General features: G+C 39.0%; 1 protein-coding gene across 14 annotated transcripts in view; it reads right to left on the bottom strand.

Moving 5' to 3' along the window:
- FN1 (fibronectin 1) overlaps positions 1-22,446 on the bottom strand; it is a 70,424-nt gene that overhangs the window by 36,634 nt on the left and 11,344 nt on the right. For all 14 annotated transcript variants that reach the window (XM_045481145.1, XM_045481152.1, XM_045481146.1 and 11 more), the window contains exons 8-20: positions 22,052-22,231; positions 21,215-21,391; positions 20,004-20,156; positions 18,584-18,712; positions 16,611-16,754; positions 11,687-11,808; positions 8,865-9,045; positions 8,490-8,666; positions 7,337-7,465; positions 7,140-7,229; positions 5,926-6,120; positions 4,864-5,136; positions 3,275-3,541 (exon numbers count right to left, since the gene is read on the bottom strand). In XM_045481145.1, the coding sequence (XP_045337101.1) occupies positions 3,275-3,541; positions 4,864-5,136; positions 5,926-6,120; positions 7,140-7,229; positions 7,337-7,465; positions 8,490-8,666; positions 8,865-9,045; positions 11,687-11,808; positions 16,611-16,754; positions 18,584-18,712; positions 20,004-20,156; positions 21,215-21,391; positions 22,052-22,231 (2,217 nt within the window). The remainder of the gene's footprint in view (positions 1-3,274; positions 3,542-4,863; positions 5,137-5,925; positions 6,121-7,139; positions 7,230-7,336; positions 7,466-8,489; positions 8,667-8,864; positions 9,046-11,686; positions 11,809-16,610; positions 16,755-18,583; positions 18,713-20,003; positions 20,157-21,214; positions 21,392-22,051; positions 22,232-22,446) is intronic.

Genomic DNA, 22,446 nt, shown 5'->3' on the forward strand with positions numbered 1-22,446 from the left:
CTTCTTTTTCATGTACCAACCTAATTCTGTGCCCACTGGGGGAAACAACTATTAAATGCATTTATGCTAAATTGTGAATGGCTGGTGAGACAGTTATCCCCCAGAGGCACACACATGGAAATTAAAAGTCTCAAGACCCCACTCACTACTCAGCTCCAGTCATTCATCTTCCCTGTGATCACATGGGAATTCAGGCACCATTGCAATTCTTCCTCCCCCCCCGCTCCCCAGTCTGGATTTTAATGCGTGATTTAAAAAACTGTTTTGAAAATACTGTGTGGGGGAAAAATAAAATATGTGTGTGGGCTACTTTGTAATTACTTACTCTAATGGCCAAATTGAAGTTCTACTGGTTTAGTGAGCTGTTTCCTAACTATGTTATTATTTCAAGGGTGTTTTGGGGGGAACCAGGATGGGTAATCCATGGTGCCTTCCCAGAGTCTCTGAAATCATACACCACTTGGCTGCTGCTGACTTTGACAAAATGCCGTGGCCAGCCCTGAGTGACCATGTTAATGGCCACCAAAAAAAAAAAAAAAAAATTCAGAAAGCAAGCAGCTTCTTGTACTGAACATCTGTGAAAGCCACAACTTTTTCACAAATTACATTCTTTTCAACTGTCTTGGGCTTCAAGACTGGGTGTTTTCTACTGCTTGAGCCAGCCAGCTAGAATCTTCCTAAGTTTAAGATGATGCTCTCTGCCTGGGAAGACCATTACAGGAAAGTCTCCAAACCACAAACCCACAAACTGATGTCAAACAAAGGATGTGACTGTAGTATGAATTATGGGTTCTGGCAGGTCATACATGAAGAATAGCCTAGCTGTTAAAGAAATAAAATTTGTCCTATTTATAAAGGAATAAGCTGTATTTTCCCCAGATACAGCCCCCCACCCCCCACCCTCACATTTGCTTTTAAGAATTTGGCACAAGTTGTAAAATCCAGAAAAGTTCTTCCCAGAATTAAGCTTGGTAAGACAGTAAAAAGCTACAGAAACTTACAGCAATTTCAAAAATATGCAAGCCCTACTGATGTTTATAGCCTCAGAGAGTTCTCCAAGTTCAAATGAAGTTGTGGAACTCCCTACTTAAGTAGGTTTATTTAAATTGAAGCTTGGTTGAACTGTTTTCGTTCTCATTCTTCCCTCAATCATCTATTCAGTGAATATTTTTTGAAAGCGTGCTGTGTACAAGGCACTATGTTAACCTTATCTAATAAAATTAGTTTTGACTATCAGTACTTCCCTTAACTCAAATATAATTTTATTTTATATAAATATACTGTGCAGAGAATAAAAATAACATGTCCAATATATCAGTCTCCAAATAGTGTACACTGACCCGCCATACTCTACTTAATTACTGTTAGTACCAGTGAAAATGGTTTTTCTTTCGTGGGCACTCAGTCCAACAAAAGAAACTACACAAAATATGTATCATGTTAAGGAGTGAAAAAGTAAAAATGATAATTTGTAGAATCGTATGTGGTCAGAAAAAGGCTAAATCTACTGAAATCTCCATTCTAATTCATGAAGGGCATCTGTAAGAAATAGATATTTGCAAGAAATATAAAACACTGGTTTCGTATTAATGGATTCTAGAGTATCTTAGTAACATGTAACATAAAATAGCAAAATTTAAAAGTTAACTTACAAATAAAAAGACTTCACTTGCTTACAATTAGTAGTTACTTAAGAAAAAGACTCCACTAACAAAAATCATACACCAAATTTAAATGGAATTAAACTTTTGGTAAATTATGAATTCCTACAGGAAAATGAATTTTCTTTGGGAAGTAAATTCCATAGCTATTTACAACTAAACTTATATTCACTTTTTGAATGCTTATTAACATCTGTATTTTTAAAAGCTTTTAGAAAAATGTAAACTAGTTGATAGTTGTAATATATGTCAAAAAGTGTTACATGCTTCTGTAACTGAAAAGGTCGATTTAAAAATAACCAATAAAGCTAGAAATTAGGGGTCTCGTAATTCTTTGTAATATAAATGAGAATGTTTTTAATAGAAATCAGTTTATGAATATAGGTCTTTATTGTGATGTAGATACATAGGAGATTTAAGGCCACTTCCTATAAAAGGTTGAATAAAAAAGGATAGATGTGACCAAAAATTGTCAGCATTTTCTTTCTTATTAAGAACTCTTGAAGTGGAACTTCAAGAGTAATTTAAGAAAGATGAAAGGAAAAAAAAAAGTTACTCTGTTCCTCAGAAATACTTTGATCTGCTGCAGTCTCATAAAGAAATAATCTCCTGGGGCACCTGGGTGGCTCAGCTGGTTAAGCATCGACTCAGCTCAGGTCATGATCTCATGGCTCATGAGTTTGAGCCCCACATTGGGCTCTGTGCTGACAGCTCAGAGCCTGGAGCCTGCTTCGGATTCTGTGTCTCCCTCTCTCTCTGCCCCTCCCCTGCTCGTGCTCTGTCTCTGTCTCTCAAAAATAAGTAAACATTACAAAACTTAAAAAAAAAAAAAAGAAAAACCATTTCCTTATCTTCTTGGTCTGTTGGTTTCCATTCAGTTGGTAAATGTTTTTATTCTACATTTACTGCTATCATTCAACACCCAGAGTATTAGGATGTAGACACAGGTGCTGTTTCCTTGCCTTAACTAGGATTTGGTAAATTCATTTAATACAATAGCATTCAATTTTCAAATAACTAGGTGCTTTAAACTGTGTTACTCAAAGTGGTCCCAGAGGAAAGAAGAAGCTTGGCAACATTTGTAGTTTAACATGCTGCTACCTTCATCAAGAAAATCTTGCTTCGAAAAATAATCAACTGAACTGAATGGTGTGTTTCATGATTTATATTATGGCACAAGCTCCTTATTGTCCAATAAGAAACAATTCATGGTTCAAATAGCTGGTTCATGACCACATTTTGAGTAGCACTGGTTTAAATCTTCCTTTTTTTTTTTTTTTTTAAGTTTATTTATTTGTTTTGAGAGAGAGAGAGAGAGAGAGAAAGAGCAGAGCAGGGGAGGGGCAGAGAGGGAAAGAGAGGGAGAGAGAATCCCAAGCAGACTCCTCACTGTCAGTGCAGAGTCCGATGTGGGGCTCAAACCGACGAATTGTGAGATCATGACCTGAGCAGAAACCAAGAGTTGGAAGCTCAACCGACTGAACCACCCAGGCGCCCCTTATACTAAGGTTTTTTAAGTTAACTTTTTAAAAGTGGGATGAAGAACAGAGAATGTAAATAAAGGTAAAAGAACCTATGACATCACTAAGAAAAGAGGGTAAACTTTGGCTTACGGGTGGTAAAGACGCCAGTGGCTTTGGGGCTCTGTTGGTTGCCTTTGACAGCCATGAGGGTTGCAGTATACTCAGAGGCAGGCTGCAGATTCCTCAGCGGGTACTGGGAGGCAGAGGGCCCTATGTTGTACTGCTTGGGCTGGCCTCCCCGGGTCAGGGCCACGGTCAGTCGGTACCCGGCTATGCGGGCCCGAGGTGGAGTCCAGGTCACTATGACAGTGGAGTCAGTTTCGTTGGTAAATCGGAGGTTAGTGGGAGCATCCAATTCTAGAAAGAAAAGATGAAACACATCAAGAAATATTTGAACCTTGGTAATGATCATACTGAAACTTAAAAGCCCAGCTGAATTTTCTAAAGATTTCTCAAGGTTGAAACTAAGCAAAAGTCAAAACCTTGGATATGTTGAGCCATTAAGAAATGGAGTGCTACAAAGAACTTTGCAAAACTGTGTCAGTCGTGAGAAATTGCTGCTTTTTTTTTTCTTTTTTTGCTTGACTTTGATCCTGAGGAAGGTCTAATTTTCCATCCTTACTTTCCCATCACCCTCTGAAATTGTACTAACATTGTAGAGATAGCATTAAAAATACAAAAACGAAAACACTTGTGAAGGCTACAATTAGACTCTGCTCTGAGCCAAACAGGTTAAGAAATGAGAGACAAGCCCACTAAAATGAGGGCAAGACATAACCTCTACAAGGAACAGAAACAGTATTCTCTGCATTTATTGAATGACTAGTCCTTTGCTAGAGAAATAAAAGTAATTTTCCCATGATTCCTATCAGGTAATAATTATAACATATACATCAGAATCATGGTAAGACACTGGTGAGTGTGCACTATCAGAAAGAATCACACACATCGTGAGTTTCCTTGAGTATGATTACTAGCGGTTTCCCTGCAGTAATTTAAAAACGCTTTTCAGATGAAGGGAATGCTTAGGAGAGAGTCAAGGATAATCACTGAAAGAATGGGACATAGAGCCAAAATGCCATTACGTCTTTGTAGATCTACCTCCATCACTTCCTAGCTCTGGAACTTTACAAATTGCAGAAATTTTTATGAGCTTCAATTCCTTCATGAATCCAATGAGGATAATAAGACCTTCCTCATTAGATCCAAAAGAGTATTAAATATAAGGACAGCGCTTGTAAAGAACTGAGCAGAGGACCTGGCACTTAATAAGCAATGTTTCAAGCAATCACTATTCGTAAGTAATTCTCTCATAGAAGGGTTAAGAGCATACATTTCAAGTTTGACAGAGACAAATGTAGTTATAAAAAATATACTCAGGTTTGCAATCCATGTGTCTGTTAGCAAAGAAAATTAGGTTCTCTGAAGTTGTCCTCTCTCAGTGCCATTACGTGGGTGCATGAATTTGGGGCACGGGTTACCATTTAGCATGATGGAGCGGGTCTCAGTTTTGCTTTCAGGTGTGATGTGCTTTACGTCCACTCTGCATTGCCTTATCCACTGGGTATTTCCCTATTTCTAACCATAAACCTAGGAGTAAATGGTTTGCTGCACGTGCACCACAGATTGGGAATGAGGGTGGAGGATTCGGGGTGGAGATGGAGGAGAGCAGAACATACTGGTCGTCTGTTCTGCCGTCAGAGGCTTGCTCTCCCTCCCTTGGTTCACAGCGAAGACTTTGAAGTGATAGGTGACCCCGGGGGACAAGCCGGTGACCTCCGCAAAGGTGTTCCTGCTAATGGGCAGCCTCTGTCCGTGCTCCCCAGGCAAGTTGACGGGGATCACGTCCACGCGGTAACCCGTCACGGGGCTCTCAGGGGGTGTCCACATGATGGTGATCTTGACGTCAGTCACTTCCACAAACTGCAGGTCCTTGGGAGGGGGAACTTTATCTAACAGACAAGAGCCAACTGGTCAGTCACAATTCCTACTGAAGACTATTGTTTTTTGTTTTTTTTTTAAAAGCCAATTTCCTAGATGTATATAAGGAAATTCACAGGGGTTCTCATTCCAAACTAATGCCAAGTTTTGTCTCTTAACTAGAAAATGTGAATTTTTTCTTATATTTTCATGGTTCTGACATACTGCTTACATAGAACATTTGAAGTTTTTATCTAAAATATGTAGGTAAACCGAAGAGTTTCCAACATATTAAGTGTCCTATCAAGTAGTTTAAAATAAACATGCAAAAAATACAGTACAATACTATGCAATACAATAATACAATAATAAAATAAAATAAACCCTTATTGTGGCAACAGAAAAAAGTGTGGTTTGTATTTTACTGAACCATTTTATAGTATTTCAAAGGAATAGAGAAAGTGAGCCTTAAGTTTCTAGAGAAAAATGTGAAGACGCTAAGGTGTCAGTTTTTATTCGGGAAGGCCAATAGCCAGCTTTGATAAGTCAGTTAATAGAGTGGACATTTCAGTCATATTTCTTAAGTTTAGGGATAAACTAATCTATAAGATCACTTGCATGGAGGAAATGTTGATAGAGACGAAGCAACCCTCCCATAGAAACAACTATTCTTTCGTCTAACATTTCTGGTCCTCCCTAGCAGGCTAAGGAAATGAACACAGTCCAAGGATAGTTTTATTTCTCTAACAAAAGAGCGGTTAGTCGTGTTTCCTCGTTAAGCCCTAAGAGATACAATGCCATAAGAAGTGACTTTAAGTTACCTGAACGCGGGACACCAGTGGTTTCTTGCTGGATGAAAACAGGAGTACTTTCTTGATTTTCTTCCACAGCGTAGATCGTGATGTTATACTGAACTCCAGGTTGCAAGTCACTGAGGGTGACGGAGTTGGCGGTTTCAGGAAGGTTAAGTTCTGTGCTACTACCTTCTACTGATGGCGAGTACACTATTCTGTATCCTGCAGATTCAAGGGGGAAACGTTAGCCACACTGTTTTATGAAACAGAGGTTTCGTAAGTCGTAAATCTCTTATCAGAAAAACCCTTAGCATCTTGCTTGATTAGTTAAGAACCAGAGATGTTGCCACTTCTCATAAGGACTATTCAGTACAAAGGTAAAACAAGAGCATCTGTGCAAACCTTTTTAAATAATAAACATCATCCTTGAAGACCTAATATCCTTAATAAATGTCTATTAGAGATGCCACGAGGTGAAAATACTCATGTTAAAATGATTTCTTCTCTTTGAGCTCCGAGCACTGAAAGCAATTAGTGAACTACCTTGAGCGCAGATTGTCTAGCACTGTCTCTTTCAGAAACTTTAGAGGCAGCTGAGTCACTTAATGAGCTAAGAAGGCAACTGAGCTACCTCTTTAAGAATAAGTCTTAGAATGAGGTTTTGGGAAAAATTAACCCTCTTCAGCCTCAGAAATGCCTGGTTAAATAAGTCCATGAGCTGGCTTTAGAAATTGTGTGTTTTGGGGAGCCCGGGTGGCTCAGTCGGTTGAGCGTCCAACTTCAGCCTGGGTCATGATCTCGCAGCTGACAAGTTCGAGCCCCGCATCGGGCTCTGTGCTGACAGCTTAGAGCCTAGAGCCTGCTTCAGATTCTGTGCCTTCCTCTCTCTCTGCCTCTCCCCCACTCATGCTCTGTCTCTCTCTGTCTCAAAAATAAAGATAAACATTTAAAAAAATTTAAGAAATTGTGTGTGTGTGTGTGTGTGTGTGTGTCTGTGTGTATGGGGGTCAATAAAATGGATATGATGGGAAATGATCTGTAAGAAAATTGAGCTGTAAGCCTTGATGATAATCACATTGTGAATTACTATTACACACACACACACACATACCCCTCTACCCTAGACTAGTAATTATGCAGAAGATTTACGTGACCTCCCTGTCTACAGGTTAGAATTGGCCACCTCGCCACCTACGCCATCAAGACTAACATGGCAGCCAGGGAGAGGAGGCCAAGCTCACCTGTGATGGGTGCCTGGGGTCTGCTCCAGCGAACGACAATCGACGTGTCATCGACTCGGTCCACGGCAGGGTCAGGAGGCGCATCGGGCGCTAACAACAAAAAGAAAAGGGCAAATGAAGAAAACAGTCAGGAAATATCACTCTAGGCCTGTTCTACAGACAAACAATTCTTCTCACAGCATGTAGTACACATGTACCTGTTGTCTGTGAAGTAGACAGGATCAGACTCTGCTCTCCTTCTTCAGATATCTGATAGACATTTACAATGTATTTTCGTCCAGGAAGCAGGTCAGGGATGCTCACAGAAGTGGCCGTGCTTGGAAGATCTTTAAAGTAAAAAAGGAAAGGTTACCAATCAGAGCAAACCAATCCCTCAAATCACTCCACAACCTATAAAGGGGATATTTTTAAAACTGTACATTCATAAGGGAAGGGGAAAGTCTAGAAGGAAATGTACTAATGGGTAATCGATAATTATCAATACATTATGAGATTTTTCTTTTGTTTACCATTTTTTTCTGAATTTTTTCTCTGAAGATATATAATTTTTGTAATCCACCCCCAAATTTATAAAAACAGCTCTCTGTAGTTAAAAGTCAGGGTAGCGGTTATGGTCAAGGGACGAGGGGGTGTGGGGTAGGAGGGATGATCTTTTTTTTTAAGTTTATTTATTTTGAGAGAGGGAGAGAGAGAGAGAAAGAGAGCATGAGTGGGGGTAGGGCAGAGAGAGGAGAAGAGGGAGAGAATTGAGAGCAGGCTCTGCTAACAGCACAGAACCCAACTCAGGGCTTGATCCCACGAACTGTGAGACCATGACCTGAGCTGAAATCAACAGTCAGAAGCTTAACCAACTGAGCCACCCAGATGCCCCTGAGTGTTCTTTTTCTTAATCTGGGTGCTGCTCACATGGATGTCCTAACTTTATAAAAATTCATCAAGCTGTATGCCTATGATATATTATACTACAATAAAGTTTTTAAAAAGCCCCTAACCATGAGAATTTGAAAAGCATGAGTACACCCCCAGAGGCTAACATTTTCTGCTGTGGTCCTCATACTGGCAATCACTTCCCTGGAGAAAACACTATGGTTGTACAGACTTGTGCCCAGGCAAACGGGTAAGGCAGCTCACACTGGGACCAGGAAAATGTGAGCATGGCTCAGGAAAAATCCAAGCTCAGTTCTAGAAAGGGTCAGCTGTTCTCCTTCCTCACATTGGAAGTTTGTTCGGTCTGAGCTGTCAAGTAGTTCCAAAACTCAATGAACACCTTCTTGGAGGTCCCCCAACCCACATACACATAGAGTCACCATCAGCCACTCAAAAGCTGTCATGGCAACACATTTAGCTTACCAAGGTACTGTGGTTCATCTCCCTCCTCACTTAGCTCGTATTCCACACGGAATCCTGACACGGTGTCTGATGCCGAGACCCATGAGACCACAAAGCTGCTGGCCGTGATTTCGGTCACAGATTCAGAAGTGGCCACAACGGGAGAAAGGGGTGTCGTCTCTCCTGTCACAGTGTTGCCTAGACAGCCACGGGAAGGGGAGAGGGAGCCTTCAGCCATCAAGAAAATGTCCTACTGTCATCTACAGAACACCGTGTTTTAAAAACAGTATTGGGGCCATCCATGGAAGAATAGGACTTGAGAAGCAAACCACTCCCTGAGGACAGCGCAGCTCTGAGGAACACAGGCGTGGACATGAGGATGGCTCAGGTACGTACTAGTCACTGCTGTGCTCGTGCTGGTGGTGGTGAAGTCAAAGCGTGTCACCTCTCTGTGGCCGTAGTGCTGAACACTGATGAGCTGTCCCTCATATACCACACCTGGGGTCAGGCCTTTGATGGTGTAGGAATTCAAGTGGCCAGGAATGGTGGCTTCCTTCCAACCGCGTGGGGAACTTTTCTAAAGATTTAAAACAAAAAAATCACGTAAGTATTCACAAGGATGAACATTCAGAGATGATCATGAGTAATCGTCAAAGAACGAGGGACCTGTGCAGCTCCATTGTGGAGGAAAATCGTGGAAAACTGAAATCAGAATAGGGACCTGTAGCAGAGTTTAATGTCAATAATAATTATTAGTATGGCTAATATTTACTGATAGCTTATTGTGTACCACACCCTGTGCTTTTACTTGCATTCTCTCATTCAGTCTTCATCTCTCCCTTCTCCAACTTCATGGTATAAATGCCCTCATTTCACGGGTGAAGAAACAGTTATATGACATGCCCAAGGTCACACAGTCACAGGCACGGGGCACCTTCCTTTTTGCCAGACGAATTTATTTCATATTAGCAAGAAAATACGATAAGCCTAAGTTTTGCCTCTCCCATTTTTTAAATGTCTATGATGCACAGAGATATATTCTTTTCTTAGGTGGGAAACGGCCAGATATTCTACTTCTCACTTAGTAGGATACAAATTTCTTGCCTTGCAGAAATAGTCAAAGATATAATATTACTTTGTGACTCAGTTCCTGCAACCATCACATATAAGGTTCAGCTGGTCTGGCTGTATGACTCATTCTTGGATATGATTTACCCCATCAAAAGCGGTTAGCCAACTTTGGGCAAGACTGCAGAAGAATGTGATTTCGGTTTATTTAATCTTTGCTTCCAGTTTACATTTCACATCCGTCCAGCTTCATTAATATGTCATGGATCACAAAACTCATTGCAGTAAAATGTGTGGAAAAGAAACACACTTACTTCAAACAAGATGAGATCCTTTTAAGTGTAAATATTCTAAGCTAAGTCAAAATACATTTTTAATGCCCAGTGACTTTTTAAAATTATCCAATCAACCAGTTCCTCAATAATTCAAATACTCAAGTGTCCATTTATATACATATATATACTTAATTTTTAATGTTAATTTATTTTTGAGAGAGAGAGAGACAGAGTGTGAGTGGGGGAGGGGCAGAAAGAGAGGGAGACACAGAATCCAAATCTGTGCTGTCAGCACAGAGCTGGATGTAGGGTTCGAACTCACTAACTGTGAGATCATGACCTGAGCTGAAGCCGGACGCTTAACCGACTGAGTCACTCAGGCACCCCCATTTATATTTTTGAAATAAATGATATGGATTGTAGTATATTTTAAATTTAAATTTTAACTCGAGTACGTTGAAAAAAATCTCAAATTAGTCATTACAATTAGATCAGATTTCATGATAACTGTTTTATTCAATTCTAGAAGGTTAGGCATCAGAAGAAAGTATTCAAAAATACACTCTTGGATAATATCCATTGAGGAAAAACCTGAAAATTCTTCATCGTTAAAAATCTTAAAGAAATTAATCACTGCTGCTGCTTTGAAGATTTTCCAATTCAATGTACATCTTATTACTTCCCTATAAATGTCTCTTATTACAGTGATCTCACGCAATACTTCAGAATAAGTTTTAAAGTAAATAAAACTGGGAGTGAGATGTAAAGATGAGAGACAAGAAGGTATTGGAGGGGAAAATATAGTAATCCCACTGGCTAACATCACTAAATGCAAAGTTCTGGAAATGGCTGCTCTGGACACTATGACCAGAATACTGAGTATGCTACAAAAAAGAATGCTTTTGGGGCACCTGTGTGGCTCAGTTGGTTAAGCATCTCTTTGTTTCAGCTCAGGTCATGATCTCATGGTTGATGAGTTCAAGCCCCATGTCCAGCTCTGTGCTGACAGCTCAGAGCCTGGAGCCTGCTTTGGATTTTGTGTCTCCCTCTCTCTGCCTCTGCCCTGTTCATGCTCTCTCTCTCTCTCTCTCTCTCTCTGTCTCAAAAATAAACACTTAAAAAAATTAAAAAAAAAAATGATTTCACAGCTTGAATTTTTCCCAAAGAGTTTAAATACAATTGCCTGAGTTGGTCCAGCATTTTGTTTTATTTTGTTTTTAATTGCTAGGATTTAACAGCTGTGACTAAAAGTGGACATTTTTTCCCCTGGGTTTAACAAAGTGTTTCTTAAGTTATGAGTCATGAATTTTGGAGATCTAACAGGCAGGTTTGAAGGGTAAGAAATCTTAAAATTTACTAGATCAACATCTTCCTCAGTATGATTTCTTCAATTTCTAGATGCTTCTCATTAAAAACTCAGAAGGTTCACTTTTTAAACAAGCCAACTATCACCCCTCATTTTCTTCCCTGGAATCATCTCTTTTCCCCCTCTACCTAAATAACTTCAGAGAAACAAAAGTAACATTTTAAGAAGTGATCCCTTAAAAAGTGAACCTCTATAGCTAATTTTTTCAAATCATGGAAGTGATGCCAATAACTGTCTTCCTCTGACAGAGGTGCAAGATATACGAAGCCTTTAGATTCCCTTCCCATATCGGGGAAGAGTTTCAGACATTATCATCTCTAATTCCTTGTTAAGAAGATCTTTCTAAATAACAAATCTTTCTAAATCCTTCTAAATACCAAAAAAGCTAAATCTATATATCAAATCACAGATAGTTCACCAGATCGGTTGGCTCGAAAGCTGGAAAACAAATATTTAGAATGTGTTTGTTTCAGAACCCTCAATGTCCCGTTTGTGGGTGGGATACTCACAGGTTTCCATCTGAGAATGTACTTGGAAATGTGAGATGGCTCTGGTGCATTCCACTGGATGGGGTGAGAATTGGGCTGACTGGGGGTCTCAGTGATGATGACTTGGACAGGACCAGTTGTGCCTGAAAATGAGAATGTGAGATTTGGTGATCTTGGGTATTCACTTGCTTCAACTTAAAAGTTAGTGCACGTGGATGGCCATCATTAAAAGATAGTTTTGCTTATCAGTAAGGGTGAGTATAGTTAAAAAAAATTCTGGGATTACTTTTTTACATATTGTCCTTGGAAATCAATGCAATAAAATCCTTTTTAGTCAATAAGTCATTTTCATTCACACGAGAAATGCACATAGAACTTGTTTATAGCAAATAAAATAAAATTTGAAAAATGCCTTAGTTTTATTTTGTCTCCATTTTCAAAATAAGAATTGAGAAAATTGCCAAACTACCCTAACCCAAATAAAATAACAAAGAACCCAAACTCCCATTTATTTATCATACTAAGCTTCTTTAAAACAAATTCTCATTTGTGAAGCTTTTCATCTAGAATGAATCCACCCACTAAGAAGGAAACAACATTCTAAAGGTCATATGACATGATATAAAACACCCATATTTCTAAATGGGGTAGAATCCTAGATGAATACACAAAAGCAGTAATTACAGGTTCAGTTTTATTTCTTATCAGCCTACGCATCCCATTAGGGAAAAAGTTTTCATTTTATTTTTACTTAGTAAGTATACTCTAAAATCATATCACTGATGGGCCACGTTATTAAGAGATCAAACTTTTTTTTTTTTGAAAAACAATTATCAGCTGAAATGACAGGTTGAAGTATATACTAAATTCAGTATTTCCACATCTCAGTATGTATGATTGTTTCCTACAAAATTTAAAGTATGTTTTTTTAAAGAAAAAACAATATAAGGAAAATGGAATTAATTTCTTAATAGTGTAGACTCCACTTAGGATAATAATGAATTACCTAGAAAATTTATGCTTGCTGAGCAGAACACATCTTTTCCCTAAACACTTTTTCATGATGTCAATGTTCAACTTTTTTGAAATGAAAACAGTTTCTTGTCATAACCTTTCCAAGAATTTCTAACTGCCACTCTATCAAAGACAGCAAAATTTTGCAAGTTTAGTAAAGTATTTCACCAGATTGTTAACAGATTTAGGTTGTCTGAAAGCTCTTAGGAAAAAAAAAATATTGATTTTCAAACCTAATTATCTTTGCTGTCAAATTCTCTTTGAAAACAAAGTTTTCTGTAGCAGAACAAATATATAACTTGCATCTCTGTGTAGACTTAAAAGTTTTACAACAATATGCTCACTTCCACACTGAGAATAATTCAAAGTGGTTGAAAACTAACAAGTTAAGATTCTTTGAATCTTAATTTCATTTAATGCACCTATTTCTAAGCCACATAAATATCAAAATCCATGTACAGAATTCTTAGTTTTCTATAATTCCATGTCACTCTTTGAATTACTCCTTCTGTTCATGAAGCTCCTCAAAAATACAAATAAATTTTTAAAGACAAATGGTGAAGCAAAATGTTAGAGATGTGACTTCTGTGAACATCAGTAAATACAGGAATATCAGGTCCTTAAATTATTTACAATAATTGGCATAAGGTTGTTCAAATATCAATCCTTTAAGGAATTCCTACTATAATTTCCTTAGGTAAAGAGACCTCTGATATGTATATTATTTAGTTTGGCAGTCATGATTTTGAGGGAGGAAAAGGTTTATGATGCCATAGAATGTACAACACCAAGAGTGATCCTTCATGTAAACCAAAGACCTGGGGTGAAAATGGTGTCTTGATGCAGGTTTATTGATTGTAACAAATGCACTGCTTGGGTCGGAATGTTTGTAATAGGGGAGGCTGGGCATGTGTGGGGCAGGGGCTGTATGGGAAGCTCTGTTATCTTCCTTTCAATTTTGCTGTGAACCTAAAACTGCTCGAAAAAAAATTAGCTTTTAATTAAAAGAAAAAGTTTATGATGGTTGAATGTCTATTAAGTTTTAGAAAGACAATACAAATGACAATTACTGTCCACCTTTAACCCTAACCCTGTTCCTGGGTCCACAAGGTAATAAATGAGAGGGGAGGGAAACAAAAAAGGTGACTCACTCGTTTTTACCTCAGTGATGGAGCAAAGCTACAGAAGTTTTTTCTCTTTCTAAACTTTTAAGCCCTGGTTTGAAATTGTAGGTTTTAAAATTTAGGCTTGTACCATAGACCACTGAACATCAGTGTGGATTTCATGCATTTAGTGTATTTTTTATCAGAAAGTAAAGAGCCCGTGTCCATCATTTTTAAGGCCGACTAAATTCTGGTTACCACTAGACTTGAATCTACATATGATTTGAAGACAGGACATCTGAAAATTCTGACATCATTTACATTGGTTAGATTTGGTAAAACTAAAATTAACCTAACTGGTATATACTAGCAATTACCAGTAAAAAACCTTACTCCCTCTCTTATTCAATCTGGTCAGGCTAACCATAAAATAGTTAAGTAAAGATATGACACAATGTGTATGCTTTTAAAATCAGTTTAAAATAAGGCCGAAATGAATCATTTCCAGGAACGATGACCCTGGGGAAGTTAAATATTTATGAGTTTGTGACTCAGTCCTTTTTTCTCTATTTTGTTTGCTGAGATCTGTGCTTCCCTGGCTGTTTATTGACAAACCAAATGCCTCTTATCTTCTCTGAGTTTGAACAACTCCACCAAATCCTCTGTAGACGGGAGCAAACAGGGCAAGGCTCAGAGACAGTCTACTGGTCATCTGTGGTTCCTTTATTCTCCCCAACCTCATGAAGCCACGCGCGCTAGGCATGAACCACTGAGCAAACCAGGCATGGAGATAAGCACCCAACCACGTACTGAGGGCAAACACCAATCCCCTCTCCAAATCTCCTTCTCTGTGTTCCCTGAGCATTCTTCTTACCCTTTTTAAAAAATAGGAACAAAGTTAACAAGTAAACTCCAAAGCAGAAGGCTTCCTTCCCATGTAGATTTCACCCCTGTCCGGTTCACCTAAATGCTTTCAGCGAGTAGTTTTGTGAATAGGCTCATTGTAAAAGGGTGAGAAAAATTTTTTTCTCTAAATCATTTCTCTAAATCATTCTCTAAATCATTTCTCTAAATCTAAATCTAAATCTAAATCATCTAAATCATTTCTCTAAATCATTTTTTTCTCTAAATCTAAAGGGCGATTTTCAACAAGTTGCCACAACAATAACAACCATAAACATAGAAACTCAGGAGCATTTCTTTAGAAGGCTCTACCCTTTAGTTGCCTCATTAAAGGAAAAAATATATATATATAATTTCTGAACTTAAGGTTCTTCTGCAATCAGATATTTTAAACGTTATTAAATAAAAAACTATATTTTAAGTGATTCCTACACCTAAATTCACCATGAATACAATTTAAGAGCCAGGTCAATTTGTGCTGTGAGCTTGTTTAAGCAAAGTCACCTTGTATGGCCCTGGCAGTGACTGAGGACTGGGGAGAGCAGTGTTTCTTCCAAGTTTGTTGGAAAGGTGTAACTGGGCGGTTAGTGTTTAGGATCAGAGATTGTTAGGTTGTTTGTGCTAGAAGGAACTTTAAAGGCAATCAACTTTAATATCCCCATTTTACAGATGAGAAACTAGTGAGTGAAGCTTGACATGGAACTCTTTCACAGCCTACAGCCAGGACCCATGTCTTGGCAAACTCTACCTTTGGCCAAATTGTTCCATAACCTGTTGTCTGTGATAGTGAATATGTGTAATAAGAGATACTAATCTCTTATGACATTATGGTGGGATTTAGTTTACTTAATCTTTTTCTGTTTGTTTATTTTTGAGAGAGAGAGAGAGAGAGAGGGAGACAGGGCACAAGCAGGGAAGGGGCAGAGAGAGGGGGACAGAAGATACCAAGAAGACTCCTCACTGATAGCAAAGAGTCTGACATGGGCCTCAAACTCACAAACCGTGAGATCATGACTGGAGCTAAAGGCAGACACTTAACCGACTGAGCTACCCAGGTGTCCCTAGTTCACTTAATCTTAATTTCTGTCATAGGCAGAATCTGATGCTCTCCCAACTTCTTTTTGCTTCTGAATGTGGCCCATGTTTCAGGTCTAAGGGTAACAGAGGCCTAGGAGCCTTTGCAGCTTAGTAGTTGCTCAAATAACTGGTGCCTAAAAATTTGAGCTTCATAATTCACCGTGTCTTATTATAATCTCTCAGTGAAAATTAAATTTAAAAAATGTTTTTTTGTTTAAAATGAATTAATCACACCTCCAGCTAGGCATTATGTCCTGTGACCTAAAAAAAAAAAAAAAAAAATGAACCCAGCAATAAACATTTGAGAATATTTGAACTGCGTAGGCAGAAAATTGACCAAATTACTCAACTCTTGACCCAGGATACTTTGTTCTAGACTCCAACTGATCAAACAAATGAAAATTTTGACACAAAGAAGCCCCAGATGAAATGGTGAGTGAACACACATACCCTATATTGTATTTCATATAATCTCTCTAGGCAACCTTTCTGTTAAGAGCCGTAACATACAACCCCACACGTTATTTCCAGTATAGTTCACGGTATGGTTTCTATTTCCACGTGGGGACATGAGATGAAATTAGCCAGAGTGTTTTAACCTAATGGAACGCCCTACAGTGTTCAGAAACAAATTTACACACAGGCACATTTTCACAGCTGAGCACACCTTTAACTTGATGGATGAGAAAGGAAAATTATTTTAGTCAAAAATCTGATTAGAGACATGAGAAAAAGATAGAAAATAGAGAGGAGGCCAATGCAGGCATCAGAGTATTAAAAACACTGATGCTGCTCTGTTTTGGAAACTCCGTTAAAGACTCTCAGTTTGCATTAAGAAAGGTACTTACCTGGATAGGTCTGCAAAGGTTGGCAATGCCACTCCCCAATGCCACGGCCATAGCAGTAGCACTGGTACCTGACACCATGCACGTACTTCTCCCAGGAGTCTCCAATTTGATAAAATGTTCGGGTTTCTGAATCCTGGCATTGGTCTAAAATATAAACAAGTAGAAGAAGCAGCATTGAAGACATGGAGGTACAAATTTAATTTCAGTGTGCTAGACCTTATATGAATTTTTAAGGTTTATTTATTTTTGAGAGACAGAGACAGATCATGAGCAGAGGACATGCAGAGAGAGAGAGGGAGACACAGAATCCAAAGCAGGCTTTAGGCTCTGAGCTGTCAGCACAGAGCCCGATGCGGGGCTCGAACCCACGAACTGTGAGATCATGACCTGAGCCAAAGTTGGATGCTTAACTGACTGAGTCACCCAGGCACTCCTATATTCTTTAAAAAACATTTTTTAATGCTTATTTATCTTTGAGAGAGAGAGAGAGAGACAGAGTGTGAGTAGGGGAGGGGCAGAAAGAGAGGGAGACACAGAATCTGAAGTAGGCTCCAGGCCCTGAGCTGTCATGTCAGCACAGAGCCTGATGCAAGGCTCAAACCCACAAACTACAAGATCATGACCTGAGCTAAAGTAGGATGCTCAACCAACTGAGCCCAGACGCCTCCCCCTCCTTTTTTGTAAATTTTCAGACCGTATATTCTTAATTTTAATGGAAACTTGCAACTGTCCTTACATTTAAAAAAAATTTAATGTTTTTTATTTTTGAGAGAGAGAGAGAAACAGAGCATGAGCTGGGGAGGGGCAGAGAGGCAACTGTCCTTACAAATATATGTGGTTACAAAATGTTTTGTTCATATCTTTTACCTTACAGAGCAATTAGTAGTAGTAAAAAAAAAAAGTACCCATTGGGAGAAATGTTTAGCTTTCTAAAAAGATATTTCTTTTTAAATTTATTTTTATTTTTTTCAAGTTTTATTTATTTTTGAGAGAGACAGCATGAGTTGGGGAGAGGCAGAGAGAGAGGGAGACACAGAATCTGAAGCAGGCTCCAGGCTCCGAGCTGTCAGCCCAGAGCCCAATCCGGGGCTCAAGCTCACAGACCATGAGATCATGACCTGAGCTGAAGTCAGACACTTAACCGACTGAGCCACCAGGCGCCCCAAAAAAGACGATATTTCTAAATAAAAAATTTATGATTTAGATTTCAGTATGTACTGACATTCTGAATATCAATTTTGGAACAATAAATTAGATATTATATTTAACCTATATTGATGCACTGACTTACCGTTTGAATAGTAAGAACAAAGGATCACTTTATATACCTCTTTAAATTTTGGAGTGCTTAATTTTACATGCACATGGATGAACTAGATTTTAACGACTACTTGCTGAGCAGTTTCTAAAAAAATACCTCTCAGGCTTCTCTCTCAGCTTTGATAATCTCATGTCAAACAAACTCATCTGATCAGTTTGTTTTCGTGGTGAGCAACAGGTCTCCTTTGGTAAGGGAATATTAATGGATTACCTTAAGGCTGGCCACGCAGCTCTTTTAAGGCTCAATCTTCACTATTTGCTTAGATCTATTATAAAGGGCAGCCAAGAAAAATAAAGTATTTGGAAGGAGGTATTTACTGGCATGCTCACTTGCCCGCGTTATTGCACAGTCAGCAAAGGAAAGTTCTCTTTCGTAACATGGATTCTCTTTATGATTCAGAACCAAAGAACTAATTCCATTCCAGTAAAATAAACCTGCATGTGTTACCAAACTCAACAAATATAGAGAACTGTCACTATCAAACTGGTATCTTGGTCTATGATTAGAGAAAAGACTTTGCAAAGCTCTCTGCAAGCCATTGATCCAAGTCTGGAGTCAACTTCCATTATATAATATCAAATGGCTCTCCTTATCTGAAACTTGTTAACTAGTCCCAGTGTCCAAAACCTCCTAGAGACATGAGGCTAATTACCAACGGGATCGCATTTCCATCTGCCCCGGCCCTGACCAAAGCAGGTACAATTCAGCATGTGCCCCTCTTCATGACGCTTGTGGAATGTGTCATTCACGTTGTAAGTGATGTCGTCAACAATACACTGATCTGTTTAGGAGACAGTGGGATGGTGGAGAACTTTTTTAAGTTTCACGATGAGATAAAAAAAAAAGTTTTTCAAAGCATACAGTTTTTTTCCCACTAAATTACCAACACCTCCCACTAAAATAACTTTTCTACTAGCATAGAAAGAACATTTTTTCAAACCTTAGTCAGGAATACAGGATTTGGAAAAAAAAAATTCTCTGTCTTACCAACTTTTTTATAAACTTAAATATCAGAGGTCAAAGTCTATACAACTAAGTAAAGAATGTGGTAAAATACACCTTCCTGTGGAAAGGTAATTTTTAAACAAATACATGTTTTACTTTTGGGAAAGTTCTTGCTAATTTGATAATGTCCTTTAGATCTCTGCGTGCTATGAGAAATAGGAGGAAAATTAAGCATACTTATGGAGTACCCAGCATGGTGTGATGGTCTGATCTCTGGAATGGCTGGGGTGGGGAGATAGTTGGATTTGGGAAATAAAATAACATTGATGGCATTTGTGAAATTAAAAACAAAACAAAACAAAACAAAACACAAGAGTAGGCCAACTGTGTTCCAAACTCTCTGAGAGATCCTGAGAAAATTACTTTCCCTTTTTGGGTCTCAGCTCCTTCCTCTGTAAAATGAAGAGTTAGTCTGTATGCCTTTCCTTTCTGTTCTGCAACATCATGTGGAATTATTATTACTCTGGTATTGTGTTACCCACAAAAGGAGAAGAAGTTCAGGCCAAGGTCAGCACACCAGTTATGTGGACTATTTGTTGGTTCAGAGTTGTACCTAAATCATACTCTTCAAATCAAAGAAACAGAAGTACCAACATGGTTTTCATAAATCGATATCCCTATATTATATCCCAGGATCCAAGGGAAAAAAAAATTGAGCTGAGCAAAAGAAATAGGTCTCTCTGATTGTCACCTTCAATTTGGATCTGCAAGGATCTGTTTTTAGAATAGCGAAGTCTCTTTTCTTTACAGAAATTATTCAATCTTTTCTAGACACGAATCCAATGGTGTAACTAAAAGCTAACAGGATCAAATAATTGTGTTCTAGCCTTTGAAGTCATCTTCTCAGCCTAAGTACTTACATCCTGGGAATGTTTCAAATTTTAGAAGTTCTCTGCCAGCTTCTCTCCACTGGCTGCCTAACATGACAAACCTATCTAGCACGGTAGACTGATGGCATGGCGTCACACATTTCCTCTCCTGCTTTTGGAAAGTACAAGTGTCCATAAAACTTGGTCCTCTCTGCAGTCTCGGTCCTTTCACATGCTCTCATTAATAAGCAAGCATACCTCGGAGCTGAGAGTAGGCGACACAAGTCCATTCTCCACGACCATTCCCAACACATGTGCACCTCATCATGTGGCCCATATCATGCTGTTTGTCCCACTGATCTCCAATGCGATACATGACCCCTTCATTGGTTGTGCAGATTTCCTCGTGGGCTATATCAAAATGGATGGAGAAATGATCACAAGGTATAAAAACATGTGCAGTATTATCAGTCCTTAGGCTAATAGGATAACCAAGAATTGGTTGGAAAGCAGTCTGGTGTGCCTCAAAGAAGTCTCAGGGCTGCTCTCTGCATGTGTAGAGTTTTAAGTACCAGAGGGAGCAAACATAGTCCACAGGTGAAGTATGTTGTAGGGAATAATTACAGGAAAGGTTGAGGGATGTTAAACCACAATAATGCCTACACATTCATGTAGAGGGTTTGCATTGTTGTAGAAGACTGATGCTGACTACTGCCTCATAATTTTTTCTACTTCCAGCTTATTCTATCCTGAAGGGAAACTATGCATTTGGGTATAGAATTGTAAGCTAAAGCATGTTTTTCTTCTAAATCTGACATTCTCTTGTGTTGAAAGAAATAAAACTATAAGTAGTTTTCTTATGTTTCATGGCCTCACATTCCACAACATACGGTGCACGGCTTCTCAGTTCCAAAACTACAAGATCAACTGTAATCTATGGCGTTCTTGAAATTTGAGAACAAAGAAAAGGTGTTGGCCCCCCTTTCTCTATCCTTACAAACAAGATCCCCCTTAAAAAAGAAAAGATCCCATACTTGAAAGAAAAGCAGAGTTTTGGTCATTTTGGTATTTAATAAGTGACCAGGCTTATTCTAATCAAACCAGAATCATGTTGTAAATATCGTGGGTCTGTGACTACAGCAGTTATGTATTAAATGCTGTAAGTTGTGTGCTCTTTGCAAATGACAAACTTGTAAAATATGTGCATTTCCAGACTTTAAAAAAAAGCATTTTTATTGCATTTATATGTTTTTGGAATTCAACTATATCGAAAGGATTTTACAATTATATGAATGGTTATATAATATATAATAATTATATATGATATTATATAACTATATGTATATAAATATATCTTACAGAGTTGCATGCTGTCTGAAAATTAAGACTTAATGGGTAAAATAGGAGTAAACCGGACACTATTCTTCTGTCTTACTGCGTAAATGGGTGTCTACAGGGCTTTGTCTTACCGGCCATGGGGCAGAATCCAAACTTCTGGTCAGCATCGTAGTTCTCCGTTGTTCCACACCACTTCATGTTGTCTCTCCTGCCCTCAGAAGTACAGTCCGTGTAGTTGTGGTTGTTGTACAGGAAGGGGAAGTGGCACAAGGCACCATTGGAATTTCCACCTCGAGTCTGAACCAAAACTGCCCAGAATAACAGACAAATAGGAAGAAATAATATGACAACTGAGCTTACAGTGGGGACTAAGCACACAGCTTCATATGACCCCAGCTTAGAGTGGGGAATTACCACAGGAAGGTTCCGAGCGAGCCAGGTCTCTGCAGCTAATTCACGGGGAGTCTACCTCAGAAGAAAGGATGCCTGATAATATAGTCTCAAGCTTCCTTAGCGTATTCACCTTCACCTTCAAAACAGATTTAAATCCAATTTCACTCTCATTTTCCCAGCCAAAAGAGAAAAGATCGAATGGTCGCTTTGAATAAAACATAGTGTTAACCAGTAGAGAAGCAGAAGCACTCAGGCATTCATCCTGTGTATTCTTTAGCGCTGGGGGATTGCCTACGGATGTTAATATACCCGTATCTTTAATCACATCATAATCCCAGTGTGTCAGAAATAATTGAACAGGAGGGCTTTCCCCTCGGTGTCATTTCCCAAGGGTCCTGGGGAACATGGAAGGATCTTCAGCTGCTAAGTTCGCTTCATGTCTCCTGGGTCCAGACTGAACAAAAGTGATACGTCTTCTGCAGCCTCAAAATGAATGCCCAGAAGGCTGGCAAATAAAAATAGGGCGTGAGAAATGGGTTTTTCTCACTGCTGTGCTTTCCTCCTGGGAGACTCACCAGTATGGTCTGTACAGAAGGAATATTTCTGGTCTTGCTCATAATTGGAAGTTGTGCTGCACCAGAGATGTCCATCCTGTCGCCCTTCTGTGGTGCAGGAGTAGAAAGTCCTGCCATTGTAGGTGAATGGTAAGACACACGGCTCCCCGTTTGAATTGCCACCGTAGGTTTGGGTTACAGCTACAAGCACAACCAAAAGGGTCTCAGTAAATAGAGCTGCATTTATCTCCCACCAGTAGCTGCTTCTTTATAGCTTAATGGAGACTAAGCTTGTGCCTTCAAGCGGCCAGCACAGAGAATCACCTAGTCAGTCCAAATGTATTACTCAGCAAACCTATCTTTTGTGAATAGAGTGACACCGGAGTTCCTCTGCCCATGTCCTTTGTTGCCACCTT

This window comes from Leopardus geoffroyi, chromosome C1 (genome assembly GCF_018350155.1).
Source record: "Leopardus geoffroyi isolate Oge1 chromosome C1, O.geoffroyi_Oge1_pat1.0, whole genome shotgun sequence".
NCBI classification, from domain to species: domain Eukaryota; kingdom Metazoa; phylum Chordata; class Mammalia; order Carnivora; family Felidae; genus Leopardus; species Leopardus geoffroyi.